Here is an 18129-nt window from a genome sequence, read left to right on the forward strand (position 1 = left end):
CGATATTCACTCTATGTAGAGACAACAGCAACTGAAACTATATGAGAATGATGAGAGATCAAGTTATACTGGTCAATTGCAGGCTCGACGACCGTATTTAAACAAAGCCAGAGCCACGTCGAGGCGGGGTAGTTAGGCCAGGGCAGTACGTACTTAGGAAGAGGGTAGGGATATGGCCTCTTGCTCGCTAGTTACCAGCCGATCAGGGAGAAGCAAGCGTACGTAAAAACCCGGAGTGGACAAGCGAAAAAAGATGAGGATGCAAGATTAAAATCCGCAGGGAGAAGATGCCAGCATTTGTACTTTCAGCGCGACGCCAGGGCTTTCAAGCTGCCTTTCCACCCTAACTAACACCGGTTCCGATCTCGATGTATCCCGTATTGCGTGATCCGGTAGGTTCGATGGTTATCAGGGGGGCTTTGGGTTGCAGGTGGGTACGGGGGGACTTCGAACGCCCGTGGCCAGCGAGTTATATAGTAGAGACATCGCGGCAAGCCGGTAGTCAATCCAGAACTAAGCAGTTGACTTTGGGGATGTCTCTAGGAGTAACTACCGCGGGACCCTATTCCATCAGCTTTGTTAGTAGATTCCGAAGCGAGCGAGCTGGACAGTATGGAGGACCTATTCATAAGTTGTACAGTTATCTGCACTATAACTACATGCTAGAATTCTGCTTTTATGGCGATGAAGTTGTTTAGATATGCGAAGTTGCAGTTTTTTTACAGTGTGAGCGATCAGAGGACGTTGGAGATACCGCTTTAGGCAATATCCGACGACTCGACTTTTCTTCCTACAAATTCACTTGACTTCTCGCTCTTTTCCTCCCTCAGATCCTCAGCTTCATCAGCCGAGTGGCTACTTGTGCGTATAGAGATGCGGGTAACTCTACAACAGTTTTTCGACTCTTCAACCACACGGATGCTTTTAGTTAGCTATCCCTGCTGGCAGATTTGCAAATGGCCTGCTTCTCCGAGTAGCAACAATCCGGTCCCATCCTTTCGTGCATCATTAGTGAGTTTATCTCGACTCTGCGGGCTTCAACTCGACTAACTGGGTGCGTTGAATAGGCTATCCAGCATGATCACCAGGGCATCTATTCCCGAGCCGTCTGTTGGAGGGGTAAGAACCAAGAGATCTACGCACATAGATTATCTGACAGCCAAACGGTGTAACTATATTAGTTATCCAAGTTATGAGGCTCTTCGAATCCTTCCCTTCCAACGCTGCAAAATTACATGGGTTCACTTTGTTTCCTGTTGAACCTTTCATCAGGGTAACTAAAATATTAAGAAAACGCCTGCAAGGGGGGGATCTAAGATGATAAAGACCGCATTTCAGCCGCCCAAGCTCTTCAAAGGAACATAACTAACTAGTCAACAGCCGGTTAGCCTGTTGTGAGGAGCGAGTCATTATTAGCCACTGAACACGTAGCTTCAACAAAGGGAATTGGAAAGCGAGGAGTTTTCATGCGACTTGGTTTTACACCTTGATGCAGAGTGTGCAGCGTGCACGGCTAGCGAGTTCACGAGGCCATGTGCAGCGGGCTTCAGAGGCTGTGCAACCTCTTAATCATGATACACACAACCAGAGTGCATCAACTAGACTCAGTACAAAAAGGACTTTCTGGAAAGGCATGGTTATTTCAGGTGTAATATTTGCGGGCAAACCATACCGCAGCCAATATGGAGACCGCAATTCCCGCCTTCTTTCCCATCTGCTGGCCTACCCAATACCACCGAGACCAATACAAGTCGTGCTCCAGCTGCATCGCATCTTTCCCCGAGTTGAGGTGCGGGTATTTACTCTCTGGGACAGGCACCCCGAGGAATTTGCACAATGGCCCCCAACCCTGGTCTGCTCTGAACTCTAAAAACCTTTCCTTTGGTACGGCAGCGCGCACACACTCATTATGCTCCTCAAAAGACTCAAGAAAAGCATTCTGGGAGGACGGATCGCATGGAGGACGACCTTTCGATAAGACGGAAGTGGTACGATGAAGAAGAGCTTGGTACGGAGCTGAAAACTCCCTGTCAAAAAAACAGAGCAAACGCCAGGATTTCCAGGACAAAATTTCGAGAATCAGCTTTTTCATCGACTTGAACCATGCGTCACTCGGCCGCGTGGTTAGAATCACCTTCGCGTCAGGGTACGCGGCAATAAGCTCTTCAGCAAAGAGACAACAAGGGTCGTCCGTCACTGCCTAGAGGACCAGTCAGTGAACCACGGAAACCGGGCGGGAAAAAATGGTAGAAAATAAACCTCTCAACCCGGCTCCGCCCTCAGCTTGAATGGGAGAATTAACTAACTACGGAGTCCAAGGGAGAAGGAAGCTTACATCATAATTCCAGAGCAGTTGGTCGAAATCTGCCCCCTGAAACGGCTCGCCGATTCCGTCGTATTTTGCTCTGACAGCCTCCAGCCAAATCTCGAAGTGATTATTATTGTTGTTTTTCAACACTTCGTTATAATGATACGGATTGAAACCCAGAATTCCCAGGGCGGCACAAATAGCTGACTCCCAATATTAGTTAGGTATGTATCTTCATCAGTCAGTTGTGTATATACATAACTACACACATGTGGTACCAGTACGTGGTAGTCCCAGAACCAGCAACCTCATCGGCTTCGGTCGTGGAACCACTGGGGATGTTTTCGGATATAAGTCCATTTTTGATCACGGGCAGCGACTTGTGCTCAGGCCTTAGAGAGTGAAATCCTGAGATTCATTTTTCTCGTGGAGTGAGGGAAGTCGTCTCCCCGCTAGTTACGGCAAGCCACTTCACACCCTGCATAGAAACACGATGCACCACCTCACAACTATATCCTGGCTTGTATAGTTGCCCCTCATAACCAACCAGAGGCGTATCGAGGCCCAGCTAGGTATCAGGATAACTGCCTTCTTAAATAGTTAATCAGTTAACATGACAAATACCGAGTCTGTCAACACCTCTATGCTGAGGTATCAAACATCGATGATGATTTTGTACGGGAACACGGAAGGGGTCGTTAGCAACGAGGCTGTGAGCAAACTTAGCACCTGGTGTTAAGGGTTTTTTTAGCTTGATTGTCCTAACTAACGAACATCCCGACCCGCTTGACGTTTGGGATATTCCTTGCCACCAAGAGCCGCGATTGTGACAGAGCTCCAATTTCGCTTCAGCCGAACGGTCGGTCCAATACGACTCGTGCTCTTAGGCCACAAATTAAAATGTGGACGCCTTATCATGTGTGAAAGGCGGATGGCTTAGCCCATTTTGATGTATCTCAGCCCTTCCAAATCGCAAGCTTGCTAGTTAAAGTATCTAATAATAGCACAGTGGGCACATTGCTCTTCATACATTTTCGAGCCGACGTCATATTACCAGCTATTTAGCTCATATTTATTCCTCACTGCCTCCCTTTGGAATCTCGGCCTTCTTGCTTTCTATTCACCTCTGCTGGTTACTGGTGCATATAACCACGGCGAACCCAACCTTCGCACAGGTCTTTAGTTGGCCAAAATCCTTCCTTCGACTCGCAGTTCTATATCAACCTCTTCAGGTCTACAGAGGCCCGTTGCCATGCCTAACATCATCCTCATCCTTCGCGGCGTCCAGGCGCTTCTGGCCGTTGTTACTCTGGGGCTAATCTCATACTGTAAGTACCTCCTTAGCTACTTTTCTAGATCAACCATATATAGTTAACTATCCACACGCAATACTAACTCGTCGAACATTAGTTATTAACTGGGTCCGCGAAAGACTTGTATTCGGAGGCCTCGACAGTGCCAACTTCTTACTTTTCGACAGTATCTGGACACTCTTTATCGCCCTACCGTTCATTGTCTTCTCTCCCAAATTCTTCCCAGCGCTTGCTCACCAGTATGCGCTTCTCGGTGTTGAGGCAGCCACCGTTCTCTTCTGGTTCTCTGCCTTCATTTCCCTGGCTGTCGATACCAGTAATATTGGACAGTGTACTGTATGCAGTGTTGTCAAGGCTGCTATAGCTTTTGGTGCTTTCGAATGGTGGGTGATTCCCTCTAGATATCTATATCTCGACCTTAACTAGCCCTGTTGCTGACGGGCACCTTTAACGGCGTTTATAGGGCCGCTTTCGTTGCTACGTTCGCGCTTAACGTGATGCCCATGATTAGCAATCGAAACAAAGGGGCCTCCGGAGCCCAAGAGCAACCTGTAGTCTAGGTTGCGCTCGACTCTAGTTAACTAAATGACTGTTCTATCATTTTTTATTTTTATTTTTATTTTTTTTTTCCCTTGGATAGTTACTAATACCCTTCTCAAGCCGCGAGAGTTTACATCGGTGCTTGAATAATATATGATACCCATTAAGTTGATAATGAGCCTTTAGTCTAGCTATTGATTTCTCTATGCGCGCTATGACGATGCTAATAAAGGAACTTTGGAAATTTCCATTTGTATGTTTGCTGTTCAGCATTTGTCCCATCGTAATTATTTACCCCCCCGACCATTCCATGTCGTCAATGTTCGTGTATGCATGGTGCCGTGTGACTCTGGTTGGTGGACAGTACATAGTCGGCAAGGCTGGCTGTATGAAATCAGGTATTAACCTTCCTCTTACAGGTAAACTTCCGGCTCATTTTAGCTCCCTGTAAACACGGTTCCTTCTCCTGGGCCGTACCTTAACTATATACGGTGTTTGGTTCAGGGCATCAACGAAACGAGGTTCGAACTCTTAATGCACTGACATCATCTTGATCATTGGTAGACGGAGGAAGAAGCAAAATAAAATACGGGATAGCCCCCGAGGCACACAGGGTTGTACATATACAAGCGCAATATCTATACAAAACAAGCCAAAGCGACCGCGGCGCAAGAAACACCATTCGTGATAGGGGAAAAGTAAGAAATATATGCTTAACTGAAAGGTCGTTAAAATTAAAGCTACAAGGCGCAGATATGAGAAAAGGAATGGAATCAAACATCGCGATGGCGCGTGAGCAACAGTGTTAAGAAAAAGGGAGAGTAAAATATCAAGACGTATGTACGTTGATGGCGGGAATTGAAGTATTCTTCGGTCAAGAGCAGACGGAGACAAATGAAACATAGCTTTGAAGGTGTGTCGTGGCTCGAGAACGAACGGTGAGGTGTAAATAACTATTTTCACTCAAGAGGCCGTGCCAATGGCAATGAGAAAAAAGGCATTGAATTGTTCATGATTTTGAAGCGAGGAAATCGGCCGCCTAGACATGTTAGTATGAGAATCGTAGGGGAGAGGAATAAGAGATTTCTTACTTCATCAAGCTTGTAGTCAAATTTCTCCAGGGCGGCAAGAGCTTCATCGCGTGGGTAGCCCATACCGGTCAGCCGCTGGAGGATCATATCATCTTCACCTGTGCTGGCATCTAGTGCCCATCCAGCAGGTTTGTTCTGACTGGGAGGTTGTGGGAACGACATGGCTGAAGTGTTTTCGGTTGCGGCATGACTAGAACCGTCCTTGTTTGCGGTAGCGGCGGCTTTAGTAGAGTCAAGGGTAGAAAACAGAGCATCCCAGTCATGGTTAGAGCTGGCGTTCTTTGCTGGACCAGCAGAAGGGGCCTCGCTGGAGAATGGAGATTTGTTGTTAGTGGAAGCTGTTGCACCGGGGCTTGGCTGGAAGGAGAAGAAATCTGCATTGCCGGAGCTGTTTGCAGGCTTTGGTTGTCCAGATGCTGTATCGAATGACATATCAAAGTTAGACGCGTCCTTGTTAAATGGACTCTCAAAAGTATCATCATCACTGTCATCTTCAACTTCTTGAGCTGGGGCTAGGTCAAGTCCGGCAAAAGCTGCTTCAAAATCAGGATTTGTTGGTTTCTTATTGGCAGCATCATGATGGGGGACGCCTCCAATGATGGGGTCTTTCGTTGTTGATTCGACTGAATGGGGAGCGTCGCCCGCCGAGGTCGGATCATGTCTTCCTGGGACTAACCCCTTGAACTCTGGAGGGGTATTCTGGGCACCTGGTCCAGGTGGTGGAGAAAGAGGCTTGCTGAATGAGTCCGTTGGAGCGAAGCTGGACTTCTGAGCTTCATCCTTCGATGGTTCTTGTGAAGAGGAAGTGGTATCCCGGGGAGGAGAGGCGGGGGCGAAATCATCGTCAAATCCGGCGTGGTCATCGTCAGAAGAATCATCGTCGTCATCAAATTCCCTAATTGGGGGAAATTCGTTGTTACCAGCAGCAGCAGAGCCGTTGGATTTATCTTTGTCACCCTCTGTCTTTTCACCTGGCTTCTTCATGGACGCGAATGCTTCCTCAAAATCAGAGGCCTTCTGAGACGGAGATCTGGCATGTGCCACACCACTAAAGAGTTCATCGAAGCTGATTTCCTTCTTGTTTTCAGGCTGTGGCGTGGTGTTTGTTGGGAATGCGCCGGGAACAACTGGCTGCGGCTCTATTCCGCTCTTTGTGGTATCGTCTGCAGCACCAGCAGCCTCATCGCCAGCCTCTTCGTCAAAAGGAGAGGATTGTTTTCTTAGAGCATCAGCCTCTGAAATACCCGAGGTGTCAAAGCGACTCGCTGGTGGGGAAGGTCTGTTGGACGAAGTCACGGATACTGCGTGACCTTCAAGAGGGAGATTGTTTGGGGTAATCTGCCTCGAGAGTGGTGGCGCCGGCGGCTCAGCAGCGGCAGCCCCAAATTGAGTATCAAAAGCTGCAGAAGGAGTAAAGGAACCGCTTGCAACTCTGCTAGCGTCGGGGGTGGATGCTCCACTGCGAGGGGACGCGGCTCTGAAGGTAGTTTGCGGAGGTGGGGTAGAAGTAGACGACGGAGCGAAGGAGGATCCGAACATGTTGTCAAAAACACTGCGGTTATCATTTGGTTGCGGCTTTTGAACGGTAGCCTGGGGAGAGAGGGTTCCCGGGGAGGACACGCCCGTTCCACGTCTAAAAAACGGGTTCTTTGCCTGACTGCCGGTTGACGCGGCAGGGCTTTCGAATGGTGAATTATGGGAGCCGGGAGCAGCAGCATCTCGTTCTGACCCTTCGTTTTGCTGGCTGTACTGGTCGAGCTCTTCCTGAAGGCGATCACGTTCAGCCTCAATAGTCGCAAGCTGTTTCTTATTGATAGCTACCAGTCCCTTTTGTTGACGGGCCTCAGACTTAACCTTCTCCAGCTGTGGTTTTAGCTGGCTTGTCTGAGCATTAGCCTGCTTGATCTTTTCCTTCAAAGAGGCGTTTTCGCGCTGGTCGGCTTCCAGTGCTGCTGCCATTTGATTGTACTGAGTAGCCACGTCGCGTCGGGAGGCCTCGATAAGGGAGAACTCCTGCTCAAGTTTCTTGACCTCTGCCTTCGAGGTGGCTAGCCGTTCCTCAAGCGCCTTGAGTGACTTCACTTCATTTTCATACATTGTTCGAGCCTGCGCGAGTCTGGCCTCGAAATCCTTCTTCTGTTGCTCGACTTGACCACTGTCCTGTTCGGTAGCACTGCGCTTGGTTTGGATATTTTGCATCTCTTTGGAAAGCGTGCCAACCTGATTTGAGAGGTTTGCAAGATCAGTAGTGTCCTGAGTCAGCTTCTTGCTTTCCTCAGGATCCGCGTCTCCCAGGAGATCATCCGATGGAGAAGCCGTGGTATTTTGAGCTGCTAGTGTCGGGCGACCGGCGGCAATAGGTCCTAGGCTCTGGCCAAAGGAAGACGCTGGTACGAAGGGTTTAAATGTGGAGGATGGCGGTTGGCGCGTGGGTGAAGAAGGAGGTTGGAATTGGGAGCCAGAGCCTCCTGTAGACTGGGCCACCTGTGTCGGGGCCGTGAACACATCCAAGCCAAAAAGGTCTTCAGACGCCGACCTAGCTCCGGTTGTCTGGGGCTGGATAGCACGGGCACCCAAGCGTCGCATGCTGGGAGGCACCAGGTTAGGGGGTAGGGTCTGTGGTAGTGGCTCCTTTGTTGTCCGCTGCTGCCGCACTAGATACATGGCAACAGCAAATTCATCCCTACTCAGCTGGCCATCAGAGTCAATGTCTGATAGATCCCAGATATGTGCTAAGACCTCCTCTGGCAGTCGCGCGTTAGTGAAGAAGCCAACAGCCTGGTCTCCATTGATGTACCCAGTTCTTGCTTTGTCTACTGTTGAGAACACATTATCAAAATGTGCTTTGTCCTGAGGAGTGATGAGCCAGTCACTTCCTGTGTGTACCTGGCTTAAGGGGCTCTGTGCACGGGGAACATGGCCTGAACCACTGAATTGCTTCGGAATGGCAGGTACTGGCGGCACATCTGGAATGGACCGAGAGCCAGTCGAATTCCGGGCTACTACTCGCCGCGCCGCAGCTTCATACAGCCCCGGTGGAAGAGATTGGGGTATCCCTCTTAAAGCGCCCGATTTGTAGGCGGTTAAAAGATGCATAGCAATTATAAACTCCGTGGCATCCAAGGCACCGCGCTGCATTGAATCAGCTAGATTCCATATTCTGCCCAGGATCTCATTTGGTAATCGAGCTCTCTCGAATATTTGCTTGGCAGTTTCTCCTGTTATCCTATGGTCAGCAATTGGTCAAGGAGGTAATATCAGTGGCTAAACGCGTCTCGTACCGGATATATATCCGTTTTGTGTATCTGACTTATTAAAAAGCGCGGAGAACTTCGCAACATCGTCGGGGTTTAGCGGTGGCACTCTAAGAGGTGGGCCGGTTGGAGGCGGACTTGTAGCAGTTGGGACATCTATGTTGAGGCCAGAGAAACTAGGTAGGGGTCCAGCTATACAATCGATATATGTCAGTAAGTGGCACCTCCCGGCAACTATAGATATATAAATCGCGTAGACGCACGTTGTAAGGCCAATTCCTCTGTTGGATGTCGGCCCGCCTGCGCATGACCGATCAATCTCATGACAATTCCAAACCCAGACGGCGTTAAAAGTCCGCGGTTCTGTGTATCTGCGATTTGCCATATCTGAACTTAAAGATTAGCAACTCTCTCTAGCTATACAGGTCCCCGTTTGTGTGCCCCGGGTGGATGAAGAGTGACATACCAAACCCAAAGTCTCAGGAGCCAAGTTCGTCTTCTCAAAAAACGAAACCGCCGTTTCCCCGGTGATGACGCCCAAGTTGGTCTTATCTGCAGTTTGGAACAATTGATAGAAGACTCGCTTCTCTTCGGGAGTTAGGTTTAAATTAGGATGTTGTGCAGCTATAAGTTCAATATCGAAACGAGTCAGTCAAGGTGTTGCGCGGATGGCATGCTAGGTAAGGTGCCGGCAAAATAGGGACAGACGGAAAATGCGGAGTAAAAGCAAGACAGAAGAGCTTACAGTCAGCCATAATGCCAGTAACTCCCTCCCTCTAGAGGACAATATTGCAAAGAACCCAGAGAGAGTAGTTCCCGGCGAGACAGCGATATTGTACAATGTGCGAATGTCGGGAGGGCGGCGGCGCGCAGGCTGCGTCGTTAGTTATATCAGCCAGCCCAAACAACGGATGGATGGGTGCCCCTGATAACCAGCAAACAGCAGAGCCGGAGTGTTTGTCGCAGCGTAGAAGGGGAGAGCAGAGCAAAACGAAGGAGACAAGCTCTTTGGCGGCGTAAGAGCAGTGAGAAACGAAGGCGTTGAAGGTGCTTTTTTGGACGTTGTTGTCTGTCGTCGTCGACCTCGTCGTCGTCGTTCTGCTTTTGGGGGGGAAGCTCGACGAGGTCGCTGCAGCCAATCAGGAGGCGCGCGGAGTTCGGATAAACTCACGCCGAACGTTGGATTATCTAATCATTACATCATCATCTGAAGTAGCCGCGAAGATCGAGAGAGAAAGGACGAGGATGAGAGAAGGAGAATTAGTTTTTTATATATTCAAACGCTTGCTGTGGATTACCGGTTCTAAAAAAAGAAATTTTGCATGTAGGGAGGGAAAGAGGCTCTACTCAAGAAATGCAAAATATAGGGAAAAACTCCTTGCACCTCCAGAGAAAGAGAAGACGACAGAAAACATATTATACCGGGGGGACGCTCCCTAAATCGAGGACATGGCATGGATTGACAACCAGCACCCCCAATTCCGCTTCTCCATCAAGCCCTCAGGAGCAACAGCACGCATATTATTAGAGAACCGCGTCTTCGGCTGGTTAGCGTCTGGAGATTAGTTGTCATGAGCCAGAGAGCCGAACAGGTAGACGGCTGTGCATTATTGTAGTGATAGACCAGAAGGCAGAAGAGGAGTTGGTTAGTGATATGTTGATTCGGAGTGCTGCTGATTAGTACTCCTGCTCGGGTTCTTCATCACCCTCGGCGTTGGCGATTTCCTGGTAGTCACGCTCCAGGACCGCTAGATTTTCACGAGATTCAGCGAACTCACCCATTTCCATGCCTTCGCCGACGAACCAGTGAACAAAGGCTTGCTTGGAGTACATAAGGTCAAACTTGTGGCAGAGAGACGTCCATGCCTCTCCGATGGCAGTTGTATTGGAAAGCATGCACCTATGGTGATGTTAGCCCGGCTGCCTCCTGTTGTTTCATACCTTCCTCTCCCGTAAGGAGGGAAGGGGGAGGGGATTCGTTTCAGACTTACACTGCACGGTCCGTCTTTGCCATGTCACCATTTGGCACGTGCTCAGGAGCTTTATCACAGATACCAATCTTGAAACCAGTGGGACACCAGTCGACAAACTGGATGGTCTGTTTGGTTCTGACAGTAGCAACCGCAGAATGGACTTCCTTGGGGATGATGTTACCGCGGTAGAGCAGACAGGTTGCCATGTATTTGCCATTCTGCGGGTTACATTTGACCATCTGGTTGCTTGGATCGAAACAGGCCAATGTCATTTCACGGATAGTATTTGTTTCATGGGTAGCCCTGGAGTCCTGTGCGATGGGTGCATAGGCAAACATGGGGAAATGAACACGAGGGAACGGAACAAGGTTGGTCTGGAATTCAGCCAGATCAACATTAAGATAGCCACCGAAACGGACAGATGCCGTAACCGAAGATATGACTGTTCAAAAAAAATATTAGCTGTTTCTTTCCTTTATTCCTTTCTGGCTCGTTAATTGAAAACAAGTATCAGACTGCTTACCTTGTGCCACGAGACGGTTCAAGTTTTCTAGTCCTGGCCGTTCAATGGTGAGCTGCTTCGTGCAGATATCATAGATGGCTTCGTTGTCAAGGAGGAAGCTGCAATCCGATAACTCCATAGTCGAGCTTGTAGCCAGTACCGAATTGTACGGCTCGACTACCGAAGTTGACAGGTTGGGAGCAGGGTAGACACAAAACTCAAGCTTGCTCTTCTTTGCAAAGTGGGTGGCTAGACGCTCTAGGAGAAGTGTTCCAAAACCCGAACCCGTACCGCCGCCTAGGGAGTGGAAGAGTAAGAATCCCTGCAGGTCATCACAGTTCTCAGCAAGACGATTGACTCTTTCCACAACATCGTCGATTATCTCTCTGCCGATAGTATAGTGTCCACGAGCGAAGTTGTTCGAGGCGTCTTCCTTTCCAGTGATCATCTGGGCAGGGTGGAAGAGCTGGCGATAGGTACCAGTCCGAACCTCGTCGACCACATTCGGTTCGAGATCGCAGTATATCGTTCGGGGAACATATTTGCCGCTTCCTAAAAGCCTGTTAGAGGGTCTTGGTAGCCATTGGGTGGAAGAGAAAGCATAACCTACCTGTCTCAGAGAAGAAAGTATGGAAGGTATCCTTATCTGGATTCTCGGCTTTGCGTTCTTCAGTCAGATACCCGTCAGGCTATAATAACGGACATTGACATATTAGGAGACAATTTTCATGCAATTCAACGGAGGCAGAGAGAGACAGAGACTCGGGGTGTCGAGGGAGAGGTCGGGTTAAGTAGGTACCTGGAGTCCGTGTTCAAGGCAATATAGCTATTAAGACCGGGACAGTCAGACGATCAGCATGTCCATACAATCAACATCCACAAGGTTATCCAGTCCCATAGGCTCAGATATGAGGTTAATACCATACCTCCCACGAGGAGTTTGCAATCTGGCAACCGGCCTGACCGACTTTAACGAGGCAACAATGTCAGCAAACAGATCTAAGATCGTCTTAAACACGGGAGCCTGCAGCCCAAGTTCATGTATGTATTACCGTTCAAAGAAATAACTTCTCTCATGGCGAATCACTGGAGGTCTCAAAGCTCTCGGGTAATGTTGTTTAAGCAGAAATATGAAGCGAGTCTCTCGCCCCACGGTTGACAGTAATAGGGGAGGCTCTGCTCCAGTAATGCGAGGTTTGCTGCCCAAGCTGAAACGGCCGAAAAGACCACCAACGGCAGGCTTCAAAAGGTGGGATGGGCAATCCTGGTACGGAGTAAAAGCTTCGACTCTCCTCGACGGCAGACAGGTGCTCTGTAGTATCTCTGAGGCCCTTTCAAGCTTGACTGAGTGAGCGTGCGCAGCGAGGGAGTCTTGTTTTCCTTTCTATCTTTTTCTTCTCTCCCCTTTTGTCAACAAAAAAAAACAGCGGCTGTTGTGTCATTGGCTCCCTTTTTTTTTTTTTTTTCTCCCTCGCCCGGCGGTTCCTGGACCGGAAGGGAAAATAAGCGCGCTGGGAGAAGCGCCACGGCCCCCGGCTAACCTCCCCAAAGGGGACCAACAGCCTACCACGAGTCTGTGTTTACTCGTGCCGGATGACAGCTACTATTGATACTGAGACCGCATAGACAGTTCTTATATGACATATCGCCTATCTGTGGTACGACCCTTTCCCCTTCGACATGAGTGCGACGCTGGCGTGAGCAGCAGGGCTGGTTCGTGTGGTGGGACAGCTGTCAGCCAGGCAGTAGTGAAAGGGCTTACTGGGCAGCTGAAGCAGCCACCAGACCACCGAGGTCGACCAGGCCGAGTTGTCGGCCGTGAGGGCCTCCACGGCTGACTCTGGCAGTATATAGCCTTCTGGTGGCTTGAAGCTTGCTGCAAGAGGTGCTGCTGCTTAGCTGGCTTGTGCTTGGGTTTGGGGCTGCTCGAGTCCAATCCCACATGAGCGCCGCCTTGTCATTGGAGCCATTCGTTTGCTACCGAGTTGGCTAGCGACAATCCAAAGGAAGATCGAAGATCCCGTGGATGACATCAGTTAGAAGGATATAATAATACCTTTCTCTACCCCGCTGCAGAGCTAAGGGGGGTTTTCCTTGTCGTTTGTGTTATTCGGCTCTCTTATACCTGGAGGCATCTGAGCGGGTAAAATAGAGATTACGGATATACCAATACAAACAGAACAAAAGGAACGTTACTGTACATTCGAGGATGAATATGAGGTTTATGCTAGGGCTAGTCAGTGGCCTTGTCGGCATTGCGCTGGCAAACGTCGAGAAGACGATGTTTATATCGCCAAACGTGGACATGGCCCAGTCCGCCCTCTTAAACGTTGAGTTAAAGGCTCTTTCACCTTCAGCACCGAGTATCAGGGAATATCTCGAAGCTGCGTTTCCAACTGACACAGCTCCTTCTGGGAAGAGGTCGTGGTACCGTCTCGAGGGGCTGGTTCCTGGACAGCGCTATGAAGTTCGAGTATGCTGGCTAGCAACAGTGAGTATTCCATGCCAGTAACCACTCGAGAATATCTTCACAGATAAAAGTTAGCTATAATAAGCTATGCTGATTACTTCCTCTAGCAACCCACTGAATTCACTCTATCAACTCACCAACCATCTGAGATCCTCCAGTCTCCAAATCTATTGGCTTCCCTAGCCGAGTTCTCGGAGATCCAGGCCTACCGTAACAAAAACAGCACTTCAATAGGAGGAACCTCTGTCCGCCCGGCTGGCGTAACGCTGTATCTCGTCATCGATGCAGCTGCAGACTATTTCACCTCTGACAAAGGACTGATGGCAGATGTTCCGCCAGTCCTCGTCGACCTCATTCTCGACCCCTATATCTTCAATATTCTCCCAACTTCTCTCGTGCCTACTTTGGGTTATGTTCTGGTTTCAAGTGTACTTGCATGGTTCATATCACGGTATATCTGGCTCCAGCTTTCAGCCGCAGCGAAGACGTTGGATGTTGGCGCAGAGAAGGAGAGTCAAATACAGTCTCAGTCGGTCAACCATTGGATCGGTGCTGCAAGGAAAAAGGACAACAGAATTAATTTTTTTAGCTGTTGATTGATTTATGTATGGCGAATGTTGGATTTCCTTGTCTTGGATTCCGATGAACGATTTTTTTCCTTTTTGTTGCATGGCTTGGGATGCATGGGACGGCTGACATGTTTTCGTTTATCGACTCGCTGTATATGTCACTCTTTCAAATAGGTTTTGACAGCCTCCTTCGTTCACCTAATATAAACTCCAGAAAATGACTCGTCCCTGTGGCATGGTTATCAGAAACCTAACCCCTAGATACTACTATTCCTACATGCTCGCATGCCTCCCCCGGTCGAGGAACTACAGAGAATACATTTTTATTTGGCACATTCCTGCTTTTATGAACCTATCCGGTCTCGCTATTGATACGTATATACAGGCTTTTTATAGCAGGCTTCGCACGACGCTACCAAATGGCATTTAAATAGGTTGTGTCTCGCGCTTTAGCCAGGCGGTTGTCAACTCGTCTTTTTCGAAGAAGGGGCTGGTCTTCTCCCAGACTCTCGCATGGTAATCATTCACCCACTTTCTCTCAGCTTCAGTTAGGAGAGAAGCATCAAGGAGTTTCTGGCAGAAAGGTACCAAGGTGATGGACTCAAATCCGAGGAAAGGCTTATCACCGAATTTGTGTGCAGTCTGGACTTCCTTGCAGATTACAAGGTCTAAAAGACGTTGTTAGCATTAAGTAACTAAAAAGGGATGTAGTCATTAGACTTACTCTCGAGACGGATGCCGAAGTTGCCGTCTTCGTAATATCCGGGCTCTATTTGGAAATTAGTAGAGATTCAAGAAAGTTGAGATGCGGTAATCCTACCGTTGGAAAGAACGTTGTTAGCAGAGAGAGGGACTTCAGCGTACTGAGCACGGCTTCCTATGCCCATAGGTCCCTCGTGGACGTTCTTAGAGAGGATGTGTTAGCATAAGACAGAAGTTGGAAAAGGGGAAAAGGAAACTCCATACCAAAAATGAGCCAACACCATGACCGGTGCCGTGGAGGTAATCTAGACCCTCCTTCCACAAATGCTGTCGAGCAAAGGAGTCAATGGCGTACCCGGTGGTTCCCTTTGGGAAAATGGCGTTGTCAATGCTGATATGTCCCTTTAGAACAAGTGCATAAGCCTTCTTCTGGAACTCCGTGGGCTCTCCAAAGTGGAGAGTTCGGGTCGTATCAGTGGTACCGTCAAGGTATTGGCCACCAGAGTCACACAGGTACATAGCCTCCGGGTCAATGACAGCGCAAGTTGACTTCTCGGGCTTGTAGTGAATGGTAGCACCGTTGGCACCGGTAGAAGAGATGGTGTCGAAGGAGTTGCCGACGAAGAGGTCATACTTCTTGCGGATCTCAAAGAGTTTGTCTGCCCCATCTACTTCGTCCAGCTGGGCACCTTCTTTGATCAATGCATTTTCAAGCCAGGCGAAGTACTCGATCAGAGCTGCGCCGTCACGGATATGGCACTTTCTAAATCCTTCCAGCTCAACTTCGTTCTTGATGGCCTTGGCGTCAGTGATGGGACTTCGAACCTCAACGACGTTCTGCTCCCCACCGAGGGCGAGGCTCAAAGACCAGGAAGCCTTGTTAGACAATAGGAATTTCCCAGAGGAACCGCTGCTAGCCGATGCCTTGGATTCGGCGAGGACTTTGGAAGCTTGGAAGATTGAGTCGTATGGTTTGAGAATGACCTTGCCTTCGAGATGCTTTCTGGCTTCTGGAGATAGCTTGCTCTCGTCGACATAGAGTTCAGCAACTGAGGGTGTCACAATTGCGTACGAGAAGAAGACGGGGTTATATGGAATACTACACCAGTCAGTATGACTTTGAATGAAGTGAAGATCGCAATGATATAAAAACTTACTCGCTTCCACGGAGGTTGAAGAGCCATGCAATCTCATCCAAGGTGGCTGTATTGTGTTCGTTAGTATACGTCTGATCGAAAATAGAGCTGGTGTCGTACAAATAACCATAGCAGACCTCTTCTTCGCTGCCAATTCCTTTCGCAGGTCTTCCACTTTCTCCTCAAATGACTTTCCCGCGCGCTCGACAGGCTGTACGGTAATTTGGTTGGCAGGGCGTGCAGGGCGTTCATCTCCCCAGACGGCATCGATCAAGTTCTGATCAATTCCGATCAAGGAGCCTCCAGTAGTCTTCAACGTCTGAGAAAGCTTTCGTGCGTCCGCTATAACATAACTACAGTTAACCACGATGACACTTGTAAGAGGTGAATACTGTAGATTCTCACCGGCCGTAATAAGTGACGGGTCAACACCAACAACTTTGCCGTTCTCGGCCTGCTCAGCAGTCCTACATCCAGCCTGTTAACCATTATACCGAAAAAGTCGATCCCAGGGACAAATATACCATTCTTCCCAGGTTGGGACACCCTCGACGCCTCGCTTCAACAGCGTCCAGTTGGCATCGAGCTGCTTTGCAGCTTGGCTGAAGTATCTGCCGTCCGTCGACAGAGCAGCTTTACTCATAGAAACGATGGCACATCCTGCCGAGCCAGTGAAGCTGGATATGAAAGCTGCAGTGATACGTATGAGCGTCTGCCGGCTGGTATTACGGGTAGGTATTCTTTTATGGAGGGACAGGTCTAACCTCGACGCCCGTCACATGGAGCAATGTACTCTGACTGATGGCTGTCTTCCGAAGGCACAACTTTAAGGCGAGGAGTAGAAAAAAGAAGAATGAGTATACGACTGTTATTATCAAGGGAGCTTTGATGGTGTATCTGAATTGCATACTATATACATCGACCTTGTTCTGAGCCATCAGCTCTCGCAGCTTTGCGAGACGCTGGGTCGTGTCAACCGGTGGTGGCGGCATATCGAGAGCAGTGCGGAGTATCTGAGAGGTAGAAAACGGTCTGCTGGACTTTCCGATGGGAGATTGGAAGTAGAGGAAGTGTGGTTTGAAGAGAAACCGGAGATGCGGGCGGAAAATGGTCATTTATCGGGCGGACGAGGGGTTCTTTATAGAATGAACGAGGGGCGGTTTCGTGTCCGGGGGATCATCCGCATGCAAGGGCGGCTGCGGAGAAGATGCTGTGACCTTTCGCTATTAGTCTTTTGTGTTGCTTGGGTTGGCCTCTTGCTGTCCCGGCAGCGGCTTGTTGGTAAAAGTATACAGGGGGCGGGTAGTTCAGCGATAGAGATAACTAGCCAGGTCGTTTGACGAAGGCGATTCCCTCGGGCCGGAACGAGCTCGCCAGACAACTGACTACTTAGTCCGCTCGTTAGTTTGGCTAGTTATCGCTAGCCAGTTAGTTATGTATGTACCTGATGTGTAGTTAGTTCGTGTGTTTGTACCTCCTTGCGTGCTGGTTTGTTTGTTGATGTCGGCCTTTTTTGGGCCTGCGAGTTTCAGTGCCACGTGACCATATCGTCGCTCGACGTCGCTTTTTCTGCTTTGGGGAATTTTCGACTTCACCACAAGTTTCGGTGCTGAAGGAGTGTTATTGCGGTGGTGCAGTCGATGGCCTGACCCGATGAACCGGCGTCGGTAGCTATCAGATATACCAGAAGAAAAAGGCCCGCTACGGAGCCATTGTCTCCATTTGCTATCCTGACCTCCGGTGAAGCGAATTGGGGCCCCTCCTTTGACCAAGTAACAGCGAACAATGCTATTTATCAAGCCAGTTTCTGTCCCGCAGCCAGGCAGCCATGCGTTCCTTAAATTAAACGGGATATACTCTCGTGTACCAGACTATTAGCCAGCATTCTTCTTTCTCTCGTGGACTGTGCCATATCTTGAGAATGGAACAGCCATCATTAGTACTGTGCTGTTACTGTTGAATCTCTGCTGGACGCCTGGTAAGCCAGCTATCTCCTGGCCAACCCTGCTGTTGTGGTGCAACCTCCAACTGGCGCAACTGGTGCGGTCTAAGCTACTAATACGTACTTATTACTATTATTTCCACCACTACTGATTGACTGATTGATTTGACTCTCTTTACTCACTCCTCCCTTCCTTGTTTGTGGGAGAGACTGACCTTTTTTCACTGTGGCTCTCTCTTTCTCTCTACAACCATTATAACCTTTTGACTCCTATCTCTCACAGGAGCACACTTGTTGTCACTGTTTTTTGATAACAAAATCAAGAATAT

General features: G+C 49.1%; 5 protein-coding genes across 5 annotated transcripts; 2 read left to right on the forward strand and 3 right to left on the reverse strand.

Moving 5' to 3' along the window:
* Positions 1–3560: 3560 nt before the first annotated feature.
* ARB_06738 (uncharacterized protein) lies at positions 3561–4047 on the forward strand (the record flags this gene model as incomplete). The annotated part of the gene is made up of 2 exons (XM_003014932.1): positions 3561–3636; positions 3680–4047. 2 exons carry the CDS (start codon positions 3561–3563, stop codon positions 4045–4047), a joined length of 444 nt encoding a protein of 147 aa, XP_003014978.1.
* Positions 4048–5120: 1073 nt separating this feature from the next.
* Positions 5121–9261, reverse strand: ARB_06739 (uncharacterized protein; the record flags this gene model as incomplete). The annotated part of the gene is made up of 5 exons (XM_003014933.1): positions 5121–8470; positions 8534–8698; positions 8770–8893; positions 8973–9130; positions 9252–9261. 5 exons carry the CDS (start codon positions 9259–9261, stop codon positions 5121–5123), a joined length of 3807 nt encoding a protein of 1268 aa, XP_003014979.1.
* Positions 9262–10183: 922 nt separating this feature from the next.
* On the reverse strand, positions 10184–11857 carry ARB_06740 (uncharacterized protein; the record flags this gene model as incomplete). The annotated part of the gene is made up of 5 exons (XM_003014934.1): positions 10184–10406; positions 10498–10921; positions 11003–11533; positions 11592–11670; positions 11849–11857. 5 exons carry the CDS (start codon positions 11855–11857, stop codon positions 10184–10186), a joined length of 1266 nt encoding a protein of 421 aa, XP_003014980.1.
* Positions 11858–13190: 1333 nt separating this feature from the next.
* Positions 13191–14047, forward strand: ARB_06741 (uncharacterized protein; the record flags this gene model as incomplete). Its single annotated transcript, XM_003014935.1, has 2 exons — positions 13191–13472; positions 13559–14047. 2 exons carry the CDS (start codon positions 13191–13193, stop codon positions 14045–14047), a joined length of 771 nt encoding a protein of 256 aa, XP_003014981.1.
* Positions 14048–14446: 399 nt separating this feature from the next.
* ARB_06742 (uncharacterized protein) lies at positions 14447–16973 on the reverse strand (the record flags this gene model as incomplete). Its single annotated transcript, XM_003014936.1, has 8 exons — positions 14447–14688; positions 14745–14789; positions 14841–14883; positions 14987–15821; positions 15880–15925; positions 15979–16325; positions 16383–16570; positions 16623–16973. The coding sequence occupies 8 exons, from the start codon at positions 16971–16973 to the stop codon at positions 14447–14449; spliced, it is 2097 nt and encodes a 698-aa protein (XP_003014982.1).
* Positions 16974–18129: the final 1156 nt, after the last annotated feature.

The sequence above is a fragment of the Trichophyton benhamiae genome, assembly GCF_000151125.1.
Source record: "Trichophyton benhamiae CBS 112371 chromosome Unknown contig00476.0, whole genome shotgun sequence".
Lineage (NCBI taxonomy): Eukaryota > Fungi > Ascomycota > Eurotiomycetes > Onygenales > Arthrodermataceae > Trichophyton > Trichophyton benhamiae.